General features: G+C 40.6%; 1 protein-coding gene across 1 annotated transcript; it reads right to left on the bottom strand.

The window, feature by feature from the left end:
• Positions 1-1,886: 1,886 nt before the first annotated feature.
• Positions 1,887-18,431, bottom strand: SUPV3L1 (Suv3 like RNA helicase). The gene is made up of 15 exons (XM_083845457.1): positions 18,140-18,431; positions 13,857-13,934; positions 13,488-13,595; positions 12,281-12,395; positions 11,546-11,714; positions 10,456-10,567; positions 10,111-10,188; positions 9,801-9,892; positions 8,701-8,881; positions 8,220-8,313; positions 6,797-7,016; positions 6,355-6,435; positions 4,690-4,866; positions 2,844-2,992; positions 1,887-2,441 (listed from the first exon to the last, which is right to left on the bottom strand). The coding sequence occupies exons 1-15, from the start codon at positions 18,363-18,365 to the stop codon at positions 1,946-1,948; spliced, it is 2,376 nt and encodes a 791-aa protein (XP_083701583.1). The 5' UTR covers positions 18,366-18,431; the 3' UTR covers positions 1,887-1,945.
• Positions 18,432-18,665: the final 234 nt, after the last annotated feature.

The following is an 18,665-nucleotide window of genomic DNA, read 5'->3' as shown; positions in this document are numbered from 1 at the left end:
GGTGTTCGCAGTCCAAGAGGTAAGTGAGCAAACACAGGCTGTCATAACCGGACTGCAGGCACAACCACCTATATCTTCCCTTTGTCAAGTGCAAAGCAAACAAGATCTCAAGGGATACCACTCAGCCACGTAACCCACCTCTCTCAAGCTCTTCCACGAGCATCAAGGGTTATAAATTTGTAAGGGTTAATCACAAGCTTGTGTTCTGTGCCAGTCACGTTGCATTTAAGCAGAGGCTGTCCTGACTCTGGGAAGGAAAGGAGAATTACTCCTCCCCAAAGCAGAAAATGCCCGACATTCACATGGCCATGGCCACACATACATAGCTGCTTGGTTCTTCTTCAAATGGGGCTTTGCAGAAGGACATGAAAATTTCCCTCCTGACCAGCTCGGCCCTAAAGTCAGCAGAGGACATGAACTAGCAACATTTACGCGCTACCTGCATTTCAGTAAGTAACGGGAAAATTGTGTGTGAAATACCCTGAAACAGCTTTTAAAACTGTGTTCAGACTGCTGCAGACTTGCTTCTGAACAGCAGCTTTAAGGTCTGATGCTAGCAGGAAGCAAAGGGGATTCAGACCTCATTTTCCACCCATGGAGATATGCAGTTGAACATTTTAGAAAGTCAGGTATTTGACAGAGAGAAATTCACCCCAGTTTTCACCAGTATCCCAACATTAAGACAAGCAGCATCTGCAGGCTTGTGAATACCCAACCACACACACAGAGTTGCCACAACATAACTCTCCCCATGCAGTCACAGCAACACGTCCTACCACTGAAATCCCTTTCTGTGAGCACACACAGCAGTTTCAGCAGCCAATTTTTCCACTCCCCAGTATCTCTACTAGGAGCTCAACGGTGTACTTGAAACCTTCTTACACTAAAAATAACTGCAAGGGTGACAGAGCACAGTCGTGTATGAAACTGGCTTAGCCTGGTGTTGCACTGCCTTAAACCTTATTCAGTGACCCTATCAGGTAGAGTTTCCTGAAAACTCAGTTCCAACAAACTAAACCTTCCTCCCGGTGGTATGCACATAGGTTTTCCACTTTAAGGTACGTGGGAATACCGCTGGCACAAGCATCAACCCCTGGCTGTTACTTACTCTACCTAACAGCTTACAGTTTAATTAAATATTTCATATCTCCCATCAAAATCCAGATGTCACAAACAAGCTAAAACATGAAGCAAAAAAAATATGAATTGCAACAGAACAAAATCATTTGTATAAAACTGAATTAGAAAAAAAGAATAAGACATCTGAATTTCTCCAAAATAAATAAATTACACCTATACCTCTAAAATCACCTTCCCCCAAAAAACGATACTACCTTTTTTTTCCCCCAAACATTGCCTGAGTTTGTGTGATAAGCATTTCCTGCAGTAAAGAATACAATATAAAGAGCAAGGACAGACTTAATTACCCTTCGGATGACAGAACTGATATTTATCTCAAAATTCCTGTGACCAGAATTACATAATTCCCAAGGCATTAACACAAATGCTTTTTGCCTCCTTACACATTTTCACAAGACCCAAAGGTTAGGGGCACATGATTCCTGTCATCGTTCTGACCAAATTTCCTGCCAGGTTGTTCATTACCTGTTTGTTATCTGCTTAACTCTGCCCTTTGAGAAGGAATGGAATGAGTAGCTCATTCATCACTAGTGAAATATCTGATGTTTATTACAGGTGAGGATATCTTGCAAGAAGGCAGTGGTTTCCGATTTTCACATTGAACAAGTGTACAGCAGAGTGGTAAAAGCAAAGGCATGGCCTCTGAGCTTACAGAAGTCCGCCTCTCTGAGTGCTTCACATAAGTGGTCACAGGAGGAGAACATCATCAAGGAGCTGCAGCAGCGTAAACATGAAATGCCAAAGTAGTTATTAAAATAGTATTTTATTTTATTAATAAAAACTAAACAGAATTATGACATGGATTCTATTTTTTCTTTTTTCCAGTTTCCTTTGAACTACTCTGATCATCTCTTTTTGAGGCAAGGCCGTATCTACCATTCCTGTGCTGATCCTGCCACTCACTCTCCAGCTGTCTCAGCATCTCTTGTGTTAGAAGTCCTTCACGCAGCAATCTGTTGGCAAGTGATCCACGTCCATGGCTTTTCAAATCCTCCTGCCTCGTAGAAGACCTGTAAGCTTTCAAGCTCCTGGCTCTACTTTCTCCTGGAACCTCCAGCGCAACAGAGAGTGGCTCTGTGGATTTTGCACCACGATGGTCTGAAAACATCCTACTATCTCTTTTAGTCCTTGAAAGAGGAAAGTCTTCTGACACAACTTCTGCCGCTCCAGAAGCAGCACTAGACTGTGAAGCTCGGATCAGCTTTGTGATGTTGCAGACACCAATTTGTATAATGTCGTCTAGTTTTTTCTGAATATTCCTTACAAGGGCAGCATCAGGGAACATATCCATGAAGCGGTAACTGAAGAGAGGTGAAACAAAACAAAATACAATTAAACCTTTACACTAAAGGAATGCTGACTGGGACAAAACTGAGATATACATTATGTAAAGTAAAAAAGAAAAATTATTACGTGTTGCATGAGAAGACCACTATATTTTAAGTGGCACTGCAGCTGCTTCAGTCCAGGATCCCCTTGTTTCTAACTTTCTTTCTCTGTCAGTCACAAACTGTTCTCTGCAGAGCCTGCAGCTTGCTCCCACAACATAGCTACACCAGCATTTGTCAAGATCCTCCAAAGAGCCATCAAATGAGCCCATACTGTACCACATACACACTGGCTGGAAACACACTGCTTTCTAGGACAGCAATTCATAAATATTAGCAGGAAAAAAAAGTGATTCCCAAGCACCAAGTGAATACCTTAACCACAGATAGAGGTCAAAAACATCATGAACAGCTTCGAGGTGTACAAGTTCTTTGATGTTCTTTGGTGGGGCTAGTGGCCATTTGGTGTGCCGACAGAGCCAGTCAAACGTCAGAGGCTCATTTCTGCTGAACTGTCTTGCAAACTGAAAGAAAAAAAAGAGGATTCAGTGAAATATGCAATTAGTCAGGGAAGAACAAATAAATTTACAGCACAGCCATTTCTGTAACCAGTTGCATTATTCAAGCAGTTTATAAACAAACAGGCTATTTACATTCTTGTAACTGACAGAAGGGTAGTTTGTAGTTGAGCAGCTGCACGCTAGCTAAGGCCCACTGCAATCCGCAGAGCACGGAACTGATTGAGAGTCAGTACCACAGTCTACTGTTAGATAATGTTTGCAGGCCAGTTTATTATTAAAGAAACAGCCGCTAGCCAACTCAAAATAATCCCAGTGAACTAAATTCCCTTGAGTCTGTATACATACAATATTCCAGAAAATACCTGCTTTGTTTTACACAGCCCAAATGCCACACATTCTTTTAGTTAATTGCTCAACACAGCAGTCATCTCTCCTTTCCCAGGCCTCATTAACACAATTTGTCCATGGGCCGTGCACAGAGTTAAGCAACAGATGTACAGAGCTATCCAGCAAAACCTAACACTGGAGGCATATGATTTCATCTAGCAGAGCACGCAGACTTGGTCTTTTCTTCTCCTCTTGCTCCTATTCTGTTAATTATCTTTTTTTTTTTTTTTCAGAATCTCCAGGATTGAGAAAATTGTATTAAATGTGTTCCCTGACTTATGAAAGGCACTACTCACAACCCAAACAGATTAATCTGCAGTAACAGCTCTTCTGAAACCTAGATATCTCAGCTCTTTTACTAACAGATAAACAAGACAAAAAAGATTTAAATTTTTAAATGTCAGGAGTACTGATGACTTGGATTAACTAGTTCCTAACTGGCTAATACCAGGGTGGTTTTTTTACCAGGGGCTAAAATTCACATCAACATTTAACAACTGATGTGTCAGCTGCTGAATCTACTATCATGTTACGACCTTCTGCACCTCCACTACGTGGGATCTGAATGCTTAGCATTTCCTTAAGAAGGCAAAATTTATTTTTTTAAACTCTTGAAATCAATCACTCAACTTTCAAAGAAAGTTACTTGCCAGTTTTTAAAAGCTTGAGTCTGGTATCTGTGACATAAGGGCACAACAGCAGTTAAATTTTTAGACTATTTTATTAAAAATATTAACACAATCCCTAAAAAAAAGGGAGAAAGATAATAGTGTCTAACAAAGTAAAAGGCCCAAAAGAAATTATTAGTCCTGAAAAACTGAAATCAGCTGACGGAAAATTCCTCAAAATAATCACTCCAGGAGCACTGACAAAAAGAGTTTATCAAGGCCTGCAAACTGAACTGATGTAATTCTGAGATCAATTTTACAGCACCACTTCTTCTGGGAGTTTAATTCTACATAATTGTATTATAACATCAACAGTCACATTCAGTCCCACATTTCTCTGTCTTGTTGACCACCTAACACCCTGAAACAGTGGAGGCAAACAGTGGAAAACTATTCAAATTCTAATTTAATCTCAAAATGGAATCAGTTCTCAGAAGTGAAGAGCTTCCCCCTTCCAGGTGAAGAATACAATTTTTAAAAAATCTCTAATATATATTTTTTACCTATGAGCATGTTAAGAATGCTCTCAAATGAGGCAATGACAATACCCACAATAAGCAGAGCAGCTAGACAAGTCCCACTGCACCACAACCTGCTCAGTTCAATATAAATTCAACATTTTCTAGGAAACAAACAATAACCGACCTTCAACAACGTGGTACACACAAAGGGCTCTTTTCTATTCAAGGGTGCAGTGCAGAAGACATATCGTGATCGCAAATTTAGTGGAATGTGCTGAATCATATCTGCTAGAAATTTGAAGTCATCAATATTGCAGACAAAGTAAAGCCCATCAACTTGTGAGAGACTCACAAAAATATCCTGTGAAAACATAATCAAATGAAGAGGGTGTTATTACAGGAAAGGGTTGACACATTTTATATTAACAAAACAAAATGATTTGGTGTTTTAAATGCTAGTTATACTGAAAGAACAGTTAAAAATACTAATTCGAACCATAGTAATAAGAAAAAGGTCAGAAGAGCTCCCTCTACTCTTTTAAGAGAATTTTAACTAAATTCTCTGACACAGGATCAGAGGGTAAGACATAAAGCACTATGTTTTATTGAAGCATTTTCAACTGGTCTTTTAAGTATCCAATTTTATGTTCTAAAAACATACGTTTTAGCTTCGAAGAACACTATCACAATAATCAATTATTTCCACGTTTCAAACTTATTCCAGGTTTGTCACTTAGCATGACCCAAAAAGCTAACTTTACAACATAAAATTCAACAATTGAGCTATTTTTATACCAATGCCAGGAGCAGATCTATTTTAGGAAGAAAGAAGTCACAAGATAAATCTGGTGTTGCAATAGAGAAGTTCAAAGAATACCTGAAACTTATCCAAGGTCTGGAGTAATAGGAGATGCCACTGCACATTGCAGGTGGAATTTTTATTGGCCCACAAATCTAGTTTCTCTAATGTAAATCTTTTGAAGATTTTTTTTCTTTAAAAGATCTTTAGAGAAGTACTGAGCTTCTTAATTGGATGTGCAACTGAATACTTAGAGAGATTGATAATGACATTTTCTTTTTTTTTTTTAATAAATCTTGATACTGATAAGCTAGCTCAGAAAAACAGATTTTGAAGATGTGCTGTTACCCTACCAGTCTAATCTTCCAGGAGGTCTCCGAGTGTAATCTTCTATCTCAAGGTTAGAAACTGTGTAATTTGCTATGTAACAGCATCTCAGCAGGGAGCTAAATATGCACTCATATCCCTGAAAGCTGCAGACAAGTTCTCATTGTGCTAAAAACAGTGAAACTGTTTTTTAAATACAGCATTGGAAACTTAATTTCTACTTCAAAAACTTCAGGTGCTTCCAGAAATTCTACCATTCTACCATTCACGTAATGATGAGATCAAGTAGATCCCACAGAATCTGTTTACACCAAGCTCAGCAGACTGTTTTACTGTAAAGTCCGCAGAAGCTCTCAGATATACAGAAACCTGACATGACCAGCTCCGTTTCCCAGCAGTTTTCACACACATTTGTTAAAATTTCAATCTAAGATTTTCAGACGCAGACAAAGTCTACATTTAAAATGGAGGAAAGGTGAAATGAAAAGGATCTTGCATGCTCTTTAACACAAGTACACATATTTACACACTTCAAAGGCTTTCAGGTTTATTATAAAATAGAATAAGTAGGCATTCAAAATGTATTTGCAGTCATGGCTGTGGTAGAAAGAAAAACTGAACTAACACACACAAAGCTGTCTGTTACATTTTTAAAGTACACATTTCTAAGAAAGCAGTGACTATAGGCAAAGCTATAGAAGCTAATATTTTGATTGCTCTTACAATTAGATTGGAAAGAGTGGCATCAGGGAGATGATAAGCAAACATTTCTATCTGCTCAGCAGTAGGATGTAGGCCAGCTGCCTAAAGGGAAAAACAAAGACAACATTTTCCATTAATTCTCAACATTGTTCTTAAGTTAGCGCATCAGATGAAGAATCTAGAAAGATAATATGCCAAAACACCCTACAGAGTCCAGTTTTTCGAGAACACTTATATGGACCTTACAAACTTTTGAGCTTGTAATTCTTAAAAAAGCAGTTTCAATATAACTGAAGGTATTGCAAGCCTCCAAATGAGCCATATATTCAAAATCATCCCAGCATGACAAAAAACATTTTTGTCACTGAGTTGTTCATAGACACAAAGAAAAACGATTTGGGATCAGAAGACTGTAACACGGCTCCAGAGCACATCTGTACACACTGGGAACTGAGGCTCTCACCTTCACAGGGCGCACAGGCTCACTCAGAATCTCCTTCAGCTGCACTAGGTCGTCACGATGCATTGTTGTGACTTCTCCTTGCTTGAAAGATGAGCCATAACGCCCAGCTCTGCCCGCGATTTGTAGAGCCTGAGAGGTTGTAATTAAATCTATTTCCTTCTCCCCCTTCTCATTGATAGTTGGCTTTACTATTGAGTTAAAAATTATTCTTTTTATACACCTGAAATATTTGAGAAAAAAAATAGGAATTGGTTTTGCAAATTATTTCCAATACACAACCACCTACAGAAGAATGAAAGCCATATTTTCAAAGGCTTTTTCTCCTCCATAAATTAAATAATCACAGGTACTACTCAGGAATATATCAAATTCAAAAGGGCAGCATAAGACTACAGGTTAGTAGTTACAAGAATCACCATCCCGACATATTTCAATCCTGTTCTAATAGGGTCCCAGTCCACTCCTCATCATCTGCCTTAGCAGTTGATAGCAATATGACTTCATTGCTTTCAGCAGCATAATACCTCTAAAACTGGACTGAACTTCAAAGAATCATAGAATTATTTAGGTTGGAAAGTGCCTGTAAGATCATCAAGTTCAACCATCATGTAACACTACCAAGTCCACCACTAAACCATGTCTCTTAGTGCCACAACCCCATGTCTCTTAAGTGTCTCCAGAGATGGCAATTCCACTACCAAAAACCACGACTAAACAACCCCACATCCCTCAGTTGCTCCTCGTGTATCGTGTTTTCTAGTCCCTTCACCAGTTTCAGTGTTCTCTGAGCACCTTCCAGCACCCCACCATCCTTCTTGCAGTGAGGGGCCCCACGCTGAGCACAGAGCTCAAGCTGCAGTCTCACCAGTGCCAAGTACAGATGCACAAGCACTTCCCCAGCCCTGCTGGCCATACCATTTCCGATGTGGGCCAGGATGTCACCATCCTTCTTGGCCACCTGGGCACACTGATGGCTCCTGTTGATCAGGCTTTCAACCAGCACCCTCAGGCCCTTTTCTGCAGGGCAACTTTACAGGCACTCTTCCCCCAGGCTGTACCACTGCACGGGGTTGTTGTGACCCAGGTGTGGCACCCGGCATTTCACTTGCTCTACATTTCACAAATGCAAGAGACTGACACTAACAACCCTCTGACCCCCACAAATTAGAAGCACCTTAACAGTGCTTACTATAACAGAATTAGATCAAGTAAGCCATTTAATTTTTAGAATCAGCTTTAGAATTAAAGCTCAGTCCTACCCAATCAAATTCATCAGCAGTTCAGAATTAAAACATAAGTACTGTGGTTTTTTAGCCGTAGCAGATATTTAGCCAATCCAGTCAGACTGGCCGGAAAAAAGTGAGCAAACTAATGCAGGTACCAGATCCCAAAAAATCATACCATAACCTGTCAGAGTACTTACAAATTGAGTCCCATTCCAATTGCATCCGTAGCAACTAAAATTTTGCATGGATCATCAGGATCATTGAACTTCTTTGCCTGTTCAAGTTTTGTTCCTAAAGCAAAAAAGCACAAACACTTCACATAGCAAACTGTTCTTAGAAAATAAATACAGCTTATCACTAAGCTTGATGTCTTTATAATAGATTAAGGAAAAAAAAAGAAAAAAAACCTTTGATTGGTATCAGGCTGTGGTTGAGGGTAGAGGGGCAGGAATTTAAAACCAGACCCAGGGCTGTAGATAGATCTCATTTAATTAAGTCTATCTGAAGAACAATATTAAGTACGTAATAAAAGCTCTGACACCAAGATTATAAAAAACACCATTCAACAGAAGTCTTTATATGGAGAAGCAAAACTAGAAAAACTTCATTTTAAGTTTTTTTCTAGAAAAGCAGAAAAATCAGACTGTTCTCTCAAAAATAAAAGCAAGGAAGCTTTACCTGGTGGCAGACTGCCATAAATGACAGCACACTCTAATCCTCGAGCTTCAACCTGCCGACTGACGGAATAAATGTCGTTCTTACTGAAACAAACGATGCAGTCCCCAGGCCGGAGGTTATCCAAAGATTCTAAGGCATAATCCAACACTGTAAGAGGAGTGAGTCTTTTGTAGTTTCGGACCTAGAATTAAAGGAGTTATCAAAGATAATGTGTTTTTTTAATGACAAATTCCTGTGGAAGATCATCGAGCATGGTTATTGTCACAACTGACTAACACTGAGGGACCTCTCACAGTCCTGGAAGGATAACTACCAGAAAGAAGGTGACATACACCTCATGCAGTTGCATACTTGCAACATTTCCCAGGCTGAGAAATAAAAGGCCTTTTCAAGAAGCAGAGGAACTATACATTTTTACATGTCAACTAGTTTCAAGTGAAGAAATACACAGACTACATAATAGCCATTCTTGTAAGAAATGAGTTTGTTTTCCTTATTTCAGTCACCTTCATGTTGTAACTCTTTCACAGCTGCACAGCCCAGCAAGCAGATATACGTAAAGCTACAGATAATTCACCAAGAAATCATGTAGACTACACTTTCTTAGGACCAAATTTTGTTTTTTAATGCTCTTCAGAAAGGAATCTTTTGAAGACAGCAGAATTCATAACAGGAAGGTTGGGTTTCAGAGATTTTTCAATAGCTTTCTTCTGGAGATGAAAACTCTTCAACAGTTTTCGTCACCATATGGAGAGTAAGCATCAACAGATCAAATAACCTGAGCGAACTGAAGGCATGGTTCCGTCCAGGAAGAAGAGAACAGTAAAGAAAGCCACTGAACAGCTACAGCATGCCCTGAGGGGAAGTCAGCAAAACAATTACCTTTCTTTTAAGCAAAAATAATACCATTATATGAAAAAAAAAAAAAAACACTTTATAACATCTCCTTTGGTTTAGCAAAATGGAGAAACATTTTAACAAGAACTCCTGCAAGAGTAACTTTGATCAGTTGTATCCCAGACAAGAGCCTGCATTTCAGTCTGTTTTCCCAGCAAGAAGGTGATACTCTAGCCATAACTTCGTAGAACTAAAAAGCTTACCTCAACTTCCTCCCCTGTAGTGTACATGAGTTCTGTCACCAAGTCAATAGCAGCAGCTTCTCCACAAACATGGATTTCTTCCGCAGAGAGTCCTGAACAAGACCCAGTGAAACAGAATGAAACAGAGTTCAAAAAGTTACATACTTATATCCAACAGCACTTTGGCTAACATTAACAGTTACCCCAAAATCACATTTTGCTCACTAAACACATCAAGGAGTATACTTCACCTCACATTAAATTATGAATTATCGTCATTAGTCAGAACAACCTACGAACCAAAGTTAATTGCCAACATTAACAAGCTTACCTAGAAGGGCTCTTGTCCAAGCCCACCCTCTAGCAGGATCTCGGATCATCTGAATTTCATCAATCACAGCAACTTCATCTTAAAAACAAGAAAAATATGATGAACCAAGGAAGAGCATCCAGAACAGCAATATTACATACGAAAGAACATCACAAAGGCTTTCAAAAATGTTGCTCAAATCAAGTTAAACCTCTGCCACCAAAAAGCTAAGCTAAGATGGTCCAGGTAATAACTCAGAAATTGCTCAAGTAGGAGTGAAAAGGAATAGCTCTGCTACTTCACAGAGTACCAGCAATAACACCCATAAAGATCCCAGAGATGTGACAAACAACTGTATATACGTACAAGGTGTGTTAGTGCTGCACATTTCAATGGTACAAGCAATATGAGAAGCTTGTCTGGCATCTTCATTGGCATACACACGCTCTTCTCCTGTCACCAAATCACATGGCACGTTCTATGGGAATTCAGAAAACTCATGTTACATTTCCTGAATATAATATAATCCTCTTTCCACAGGGGAAAAAAAAATCAGTTTCTTAAAGTAGCTTCTGAGACAGTATAAAGGAAGCTATCCAGAAAATAACTACTCAGCCTTTTGAGACTTGTGGCCTGTATTTAAGTCCTCTCAGACTGAAGGGCATAATGAAGAGGTAATATCTTTAATGAGATGCCCTCCCCCATTCCTGCAAGAGATAACATCTTACTTAGATGTACTCTTACTTAGAAATTCTCAGACTTAACAATATATAGAGAGAAGTGACAAGAACCTTGTTAAACACTACTATATCTACATACTACGCTGCATTAATGTGTGATGTGCTACAGTAATACCTCACAACAGGTATGGTTCTGTGCAGCTGCAAACACCCTGGTGAAAACCCTTCGGAAAGATGTTGGAAACGATAAAAAAAAAGTAAACAACAACAACAAAAAGTACTAAAGAACACCTCCTCTAGGGACCTGTTATAACAGGGCACTGGCTTTCACCAACTCACCCAATCTGAAATTGCAGAACTTTATTAGATGGCCGAGTTAAACGTATTTAAACACTGAAGCAAAAGGTTGATGGGAGTTAAGCGAGGGTAATTACTTGAGTACAAGCTAAAATAAAGGTCAGGATAAAAGAAGCAATGGTTTTGACACAGAAAAATCTAACAGTACAACCAGGCTAACCGAGGGAGAGAAAAAATACCACAGAACAATGAATGCAGGTTACAAGGATGACAACATGGCATATGCTTTGGAGAAAGTGATGTTCCACTCTGCCTAGAGCAGAAATGACCGCTGGTAACTGACACCACCACAGTTCGCCAAAAGCACCCTTCCAAGTACACTGCTTCACAGCCTCCTTTAGGCAACTACAGCACTTAAACATGCATTCATGAGACTGCTCCAATAGTTAGGAAACAGGTAAGTAATACAACATACTGACAGCAGCATTACTCTTTTGGAAGATCTCATGAGCCAGAAGTTTTAATGGACCACAGTATATTCCAGACTTTGCTGACAAAAATCTCTGGATAGCATGGTATGTTTTTCCACTATTTGTAGGGCCAGCATGGAATATTATCTTTCTCTGAATAGCCCTAGCTTCTGGATACCTGAAACACACAAAAAAAAAATAAATTGTTGAACCTGTATCTGGTGTTCTGGATACTGATTTAGGTGAAATTCCAAATTAGCTTAAATATTTGCATATCAGTAAACTTTCATGTGTGTTAAAAGCAGAAAGATCAAGTTCTTAAATACACCCTATAAGACATGAAGTTCCTGTATCTTATACATTCATCTTACTAACCATACAATGCTTTCTAAGATTGAGATTGAAATTCATAAATGGTGTTCAAAATAACTCTCATTACTATGGTCTCTCTTTGGGTGCACTAACATTTTAATGTTCCAACACACTAATTCCCAGATAGAGCCACAAGTCAGCTTTCTGGAAAGAGAATACCAACTCAGCTACTTTCATAGCTGACATGCTCTTGTTTTCCTTTTAATTGATTGCAAAATATCTTGTAACATAGATGAGAGTTTCTGACAAGTTATTCTAAAAAGAGAGAACTGGAACTGAAAACGTAATGCAAATATCCATCAAAGTTCAAATCCACAGACTCAGAAATTATGTGAGGCTAAGAAAACACCACAATCCCTTAAACTCACTGACCAGTTGGGCGGCAGCCTTAAATCACTGATCTTTCGCAGATCATCCATGCAGTCCAGCATCGGAAAGATCTGCTTGGCATGTCTCAAGAAAAATGGAAAGAGATCATCCACGTGACCTAGAAGACAAGAAAGCTTGAATGCCTGTCCGAAGGCATGCATCTTCATAACAAATTTTGAAAAAAATTAATGGTACTTCCACCACCACTCCAGTAATTATTTCAACAAACAAAGTTCTAAAAATTTTAGAGCTAAAAAGCTCTAAACAAAGTTCAATATCACAATCGCCGAAAGGTAAACTAACACGAGTCATGGGCTCATTAAGCAATGTTCTACAAACACAAAGGAGCATGAAAAAAAAACCTCAGTTCAGTAAATTCACTCTTGCTAATCTTCAAGTCTAGAGAACTTCCAAATAAAATGAGAAGCTACGAAAAAGCTGGGTGAGAAATAGCTTTTTCTGTCCTATGAAGATTTTTGTCTTTTATTGCTGAATTCATTTGTGGCCTTGGAATAAAATAAATGAACTACGTGAAAGATTTTATACAAAACTAATATATAAAGATTTCTTAAATTTCCTAAAGAGGAAGATTTCCTAAAGACTTAAAATCAACACATTTACATTTTAAGACAAAGCTTAAGGACACTGTAACCTTTATATTACCATCATTAAAAACATACGTACAATGCCGAAGTCCTAAAGCTCAAACTATGGAGAAAGGTGTTTGTGTTGTTACCAATTAGCATCACCTCTTGGTTAAGTGTCGTTAATTACAACACACAAAGCAGTAAGCAAGCAAACACCACCTTCTCTATTAGTGCCACACAAAAGCAGAACAGTCAGAGTTGTGTTCCCAAGTTTTTCAAGCCACCTGGGCAGGACAACGCTCTCAAAGTGCCCCCTAGTGCCTACTAAATTTTTGAGAGAGGAATAAATCAAACAGTACGGTTTCCATTTCACCAAGGAACAGATGCTATAAAACAATGGGCTTCTACTTGCTAAGACTTCCACCTCTTTTGTTTCCACTTCAGAAGATTTAAAGACAGAACGCTCTGTAGGATGGGCACAAATGGTTCTGAAGAGGAAGCAGAACGATTTTCAACCTCTTTTACAGCACCGTAGGGGGATCCAACAGGTAGACAGGTAAGTACAGCGGTTAAAAACAAGAAAAAAATGCACATTTTATTTTACAAGCACCCCAGATACTTGCCTGCACCACAGCATATATCATTGAGAATAATATGCAAATCAGCACTCACAGAGCTGGATTCCATGATATATTTCCTAAAGCTTATAAAGGCTTGGTGAAACAGGCGAGCTGCAAAAAGACAATGAAAAAGTCAATGTGAGTAGAATCACGACACCCTTATTTGTAAACACAAAACAAACCACTGAAGTGGTCCATTAAAAACGTGTACCTTTACTTGAGCTATTACAAGCAATTAAGGTTATTTAAACCTAATGACAGAGGCAACCTAACAAGCAGTGCTGTGAGAACTGTAAAAAATCCTGTCTACTAATAACATACCCAAATAAAAACAGAGTTCACATAAAAGAAACTCTTAGAATATTTTCTTACCATCTAATCCATTTTCTGTTCCTAGTCTTTGGATTTCTTTTCTTTTGTAGAACTTATTTAAGCTTTTTAGAACTTCAGCTGCAGAAAAAGAAGAACATTTTTTTAGCTTGCTCAAGACTAAATCACATTCTGCTGACCCCAAAATCATGGCTTATAGTCTCATCGCTTCAGAGTGAGGGCATCTTTGCCATGCTGAACAGACTCAAATGGTTTTTCCCCAAATGAAACACAATCAACAACTGAGGCTGTTGTGGAAAAGGACGATTTTAAGTCTGGGGGTGTTTTTTGTTTGCTTTTTATCAGCACTTATCGGTAAACAGCAAGTTTTAATGTGAAAATTAAATCTGCTTAAACCACTCAATGAAAGCTTTCCTAAACCTGCTGAGAGGCCTTCTTCCCTCTACACTGCTTCTAAGACACACACTCAGAGAAATCATGCAAACCAGATGCGGTGTTCTTTCTATTTCTCAGATAAGATAAAAGAAAACTTATCCGACTTTCCTCATACCTGTCACAAATCAAGAGGTTTGATGTGAACACCTGATTATTATAAAGTTATTAATAAACCCATTCTGTCCCCTGAAAGGCAAGTTCTGTGTTTTAACAAAACTGTGTTTATTATTATAAAATACAGAATTCAGTTTATTAAACGTTAGTCAAATCACAACAGCAGAAATGTCAGCTCCTCATCGATAACAAATCAGGAATTCATACCAATCTAGCACGTATCAGCAGCACCTGGCCATAACCTTATGTTATTCTTAAAATTCGAGTCCAGCAGCCCTGTACTACACACTGCCAGAACTGGTACGTAACGCAGTTTGCCAGCAGAACACCACCACGCGCTGCTCTCCTCGGTTATTACCTGACTATCTGAAAGCTCTGTCACGATGGGGAAAGCTTCCCATGAAATCAACGATAAATCACTGAAAAATTGCCTCTTTTTCTGAAAAGCTATACTCTAGAGTAGAGATAGCCCACTTTGAATAATAAAAATCATCGCTTGGCAAGAATTTGGTGAAGTGCAAAACCAGTGCAGCCAAAGCCAGAAGCACAAGAGCAGTGGTTCCATCCATCCTGCACCTGCATGGGACGGAGTAGTGCAGCAGTCTGTTAGGAACTTATTTCAAATGACAGACTGAAAACTATTTCCGAAGCGTTCACACGGGTAACTAAGCAAGATGAAGGCTGTTATCAGCACGCTTACATTTACTGCACAGACATTTGTATTCTCATCAGGAAATGTTTAGGGCCCTGGAAATCAAAGACATGCTGGAAAACACCGCAGTAAAAGAATGGAAGAGGATGAATTTCTCGAGAAGCCTCCATAAGAAGTTACAACAGTTAACACAACATCAGACATATTTAAATCACAACCTACTGGCCTTACTACAAGATGAAAAGGTCAATGCCAGAACATTTGTTACTATCCAAGGCAACATGACGTTGGGACCATCGTAGCCCACTCAAGGTCACGATCCTTCCTAAGCACGAATACCTTAACAATAAGGCGTATCCAAACAAAACGAAGCTGGCATCGCACTCCAACAACGTGTACAGCCACAGCAGTTTAATCTAACTGCCTGTAGCACTATTTCTAAAACAACTAGTAGCAGGGCACAAACTCAGGAGATGTGTCCTACCTCTACCATTAATTCTCCTTTCTACCAGTCACTTCTGTTTTAAGAAATTCCCCTCTTAACTATTTTCTCAGTCTAGAGCACTATTTTAGCTCTGCTTGAGCTAAAATACTTGAGAATTACACATTTCTTAGCACTATTTTCCAGTTAGACTTGCATTGTCCAACCCAAGTGACGTTGTGCATCTAACTAGTCCATTTGTTCAGGCACCTCCTGGTCCTGATGCACGAATTGCTGACAACAGCTCATCTTTCCCAGCTCACATCTCTTAGCAGCAAGCACACGCACACAGTCCGACAGCTGAAGACACTCGAGGGGCAATCAATGACTGAGCATTTGGGCTCCAAATCAACAACTTTATCAAGAATTCTGACCAGCACAAAGTGCTGGTCTTTCATACAGTAGATTTTTCTGTTCAAATTTATTTTAAAATGGTTAACAGATCCTCTCCATGCCAGGAGGCCCACATCCACACCCCGTGCGTGCTGCCTGCTGACTGGCAGCCAGGTACCAATCTTTCTCCCTCTGTACTGCTGGCGGACCACTTATCTTTGCAACATCCCTGTCTTCTCTTGTTGCTCCTCTTTATACGTCTTTCTTTCGATGCTGCATTTGTGAGCGGCCCAGTTACTCCCTTTCGTCCTCCTATCCAAGTTGAGCATCACAGGTCTTGGTTTTTTGTTTTTAAAACACAGCAGCTCCTTAGATATTTCACTGTAACATGCTCATGTATCACCAGCTCGCTCAACAATTAGCTTTTTTGATGAAGCAGTCAGACAAGGGGTTTAGCAAGCATTGACTTAAATTTTAAATCACTCCATCATATAGTAATATCGTATTGTTTTATCATTTCCATATCACTGCACTTAGGCTTTTTGTAACAAGGATGTCACCATCACACAAACCTATCAGTAACCCTACTGATGTAAAAGCAATGAAAGGCTATTAAACAACATATTCTGGCACAATCTCTGTAAGAGAAGCTCAAAAGCAATGCCCCTTCTACTTGTACCTACTTGATACACCAACATGGAAAGCATACGTCACCACTAATGAGGACATCCTAACGAAGTCGAAGTAAAGCATAAAGATGCAGCTGGGAATGAATTCCCCTACTTGGTGTTAAGCAGCAGGTCTGTTATAAAAGTTTTTGCAGAACTGGCTTTGCAAAAGTTATCCAAAAAGGTGTCTGCTATATTGACAAGGTTTGACTAGCATGAAAGGTATGACCACTGTATCTTTCATCTTGTTAGTTTGTTATTTACTGTAATTATGAAAAGTGTAAGTAACAAAGTTTCTTCACAGGCTGTAGTGAGAGAGCTTGTAAATACTCAGCATACAAATTTTTCGTTACTGAACCTAGGACAGTATTTGACAGTAGAATTTGAGAGTATCTTCATTCAAAATACCACAAAAACACATGCGTGATTTGTTTAAGATCTGGTCAGAATTCTGGAGGAAAACTAGAGGATGAGCATTTATTTCATAAAAAAGAATGGATGATATTTGCTAAGGAAGCTAAGGTTGCAAAACATGAAATCACTGACAGCACCACAGAGGGCACCCTGCAGGCCACTATGCCAGACAAGCACCACAGCAGCCACCTGGCTGGCGTTCCTCACACCTTTAGGTTGCTTGAAAGTTAATTTTCATCTGGGAACACACATAATTTTAGCCAATCTGTTCTCTCTTGAAGTTAAGAGAACACACAGGATCTATATGTATTTTCCCATATCATTTTAGTTGTAACTTTGAAGAAATCCACCATAACTGCTAGTCTAATACAGGTGAAAATGAGTTATGTATGCATAAGATACCGCTGTTCATACTTATTGGCACCTGAGGAATACACTCCTAACTTTAGCCAATACTCACAGACCAGCCTGAAGACAACACAGATTTCTTGCCTTACAGCTGTCCAGGATTTCACTCCTAATTACGTTTTTTACCTGTCAGGCCCAAGTATCCTTTTCTCAAAGGCTCCAAACAAATCAGATCACTTTCCCATGCTTCCTATACCTGCGGTTTATAAAAATAAAATGTCCTCCTAATCAAGTCTTCTGATGGCATATAAACAGACGTTCTTTTACACCCTCAGTGCTTGGCATCGCTGAGCACTGAGAGGAGCAGGAACTTGTTTCTTAGCAAGCCTTTAAGGACAGCATCCTAGCAGAGCTAGGTAAAACGTAACTGTTACTGTGCAGAAGCTGTATAGTTTATGATTCAATAAAACGGTGAAAAAGCATTTCCAAATTGCACTCTGTTTCTTGGGATATAATTATACTGATGGACAAAGAAGTGTAGAGCACCTAAAGGTCAACAACGGGATTTCTTTCCTGTTTCCGCTTACATGATAAAGGATGTATCAGGCACGATGCAGGAGAGGCACCTGATATATAAATATATATACACACCGGATACGCAGAAAGGTGCCCACCCCCCGAGAAGGCCGCTGCTTTGCCTCCCGCAGGCCGCAGCCGCGTGCCCCGGCAGGGCAGCACGCCGCGCCAACGGCTGGCCCCGCACCTGCTCCTCCATCCACCTCGGGGCCTGCTCAGCGCCGCCCCGACGGCTTCGTCCCACCCTCGGCCCCGCGGCCAGACCGACGGACGGACGGACGGACGACGGACAGCCCGCACCCACCCTTGTCGAGGGGCCGCGTGAGCTCGGCGCCCACGTCTTCCTCCGCCGCGTCACCCACGGGCTTTAGCGGCACGGGCACGAAGAGGGACGTGTCGGGGGCCCGCGAGCCGCCGCTGCCGTCCGAGGAGGAGGAGAAGGAGGCCGGGAAGGCGGCGGCGGCGCCATGGCGGAGGGGCAGCGCCCGGCGCCCCGCCAGCCGCAGCAGCGGCCCCGCGCAGCGCCTCATCCGCCTCAAGGGCAGCGCCGCCACCGCCCGCCCCGCGCGTGCGCCGTGCCCCGCGGGGCGCCGAGCCGAGATGGCGGCCGCTCCCCTTCCTGGGCGAGGCGGCCCGCGGCCTCGCTGCTTCCGCCGCCAGGCCCTGCTGAGGGGAGGGGAACACCGGCCGTGAGGCAACGAGACCGAGGTAAAAGTGCCCGTCCTGCCCCAGAGGGGATAGATCTAGGCACACAACGCAAAGGGCTCGTCCCCCCTCACGCAGAAGCCCGCAGCTGCGCTCCTATCTCAGCTGTGACACCCTAGAGAAGA

This window comes from Anser anser (assembly GCF_964211835.1).
Source record: "Anser anser genome assembly, chromosome: 7".
Lineage (NCBI taxonomy): Eukaryota > Metazoa > Chordata > Aves > Anseriformes > Anatidae > Anser > Anser anser.
Note: the sequence above shows the minus strand (reverse complement) of the source record. Positions and strands in the feature narration are given on the sequence as shown.

Bases quoted from the DNA above. Each gene is read 5' to 3' on its own strand.
- SUPV3L1 (XM_083845457.1), bottom strand. From the start codon at position 18,365: ATGAGGCGCTGCGCGGGGCCGCTGCTGCGGCTGGCGGGGCGCCGGGCG. The intron at 13,596-13,856 runs GTAAGAAAATAT...GTCTTTTTGCAG, and splicing joins AACAGAAAATGGATTAGATG to CTCGCCTGTTTCACCAAGCC. The intron at 9,893-10,110 runs GTAAGCTTGTTA...GGTCTTGTTCAG, and splicing joins TTGGACAAGAGCCCTTCTAG to GACTCTCTGCGGAAGAAATC.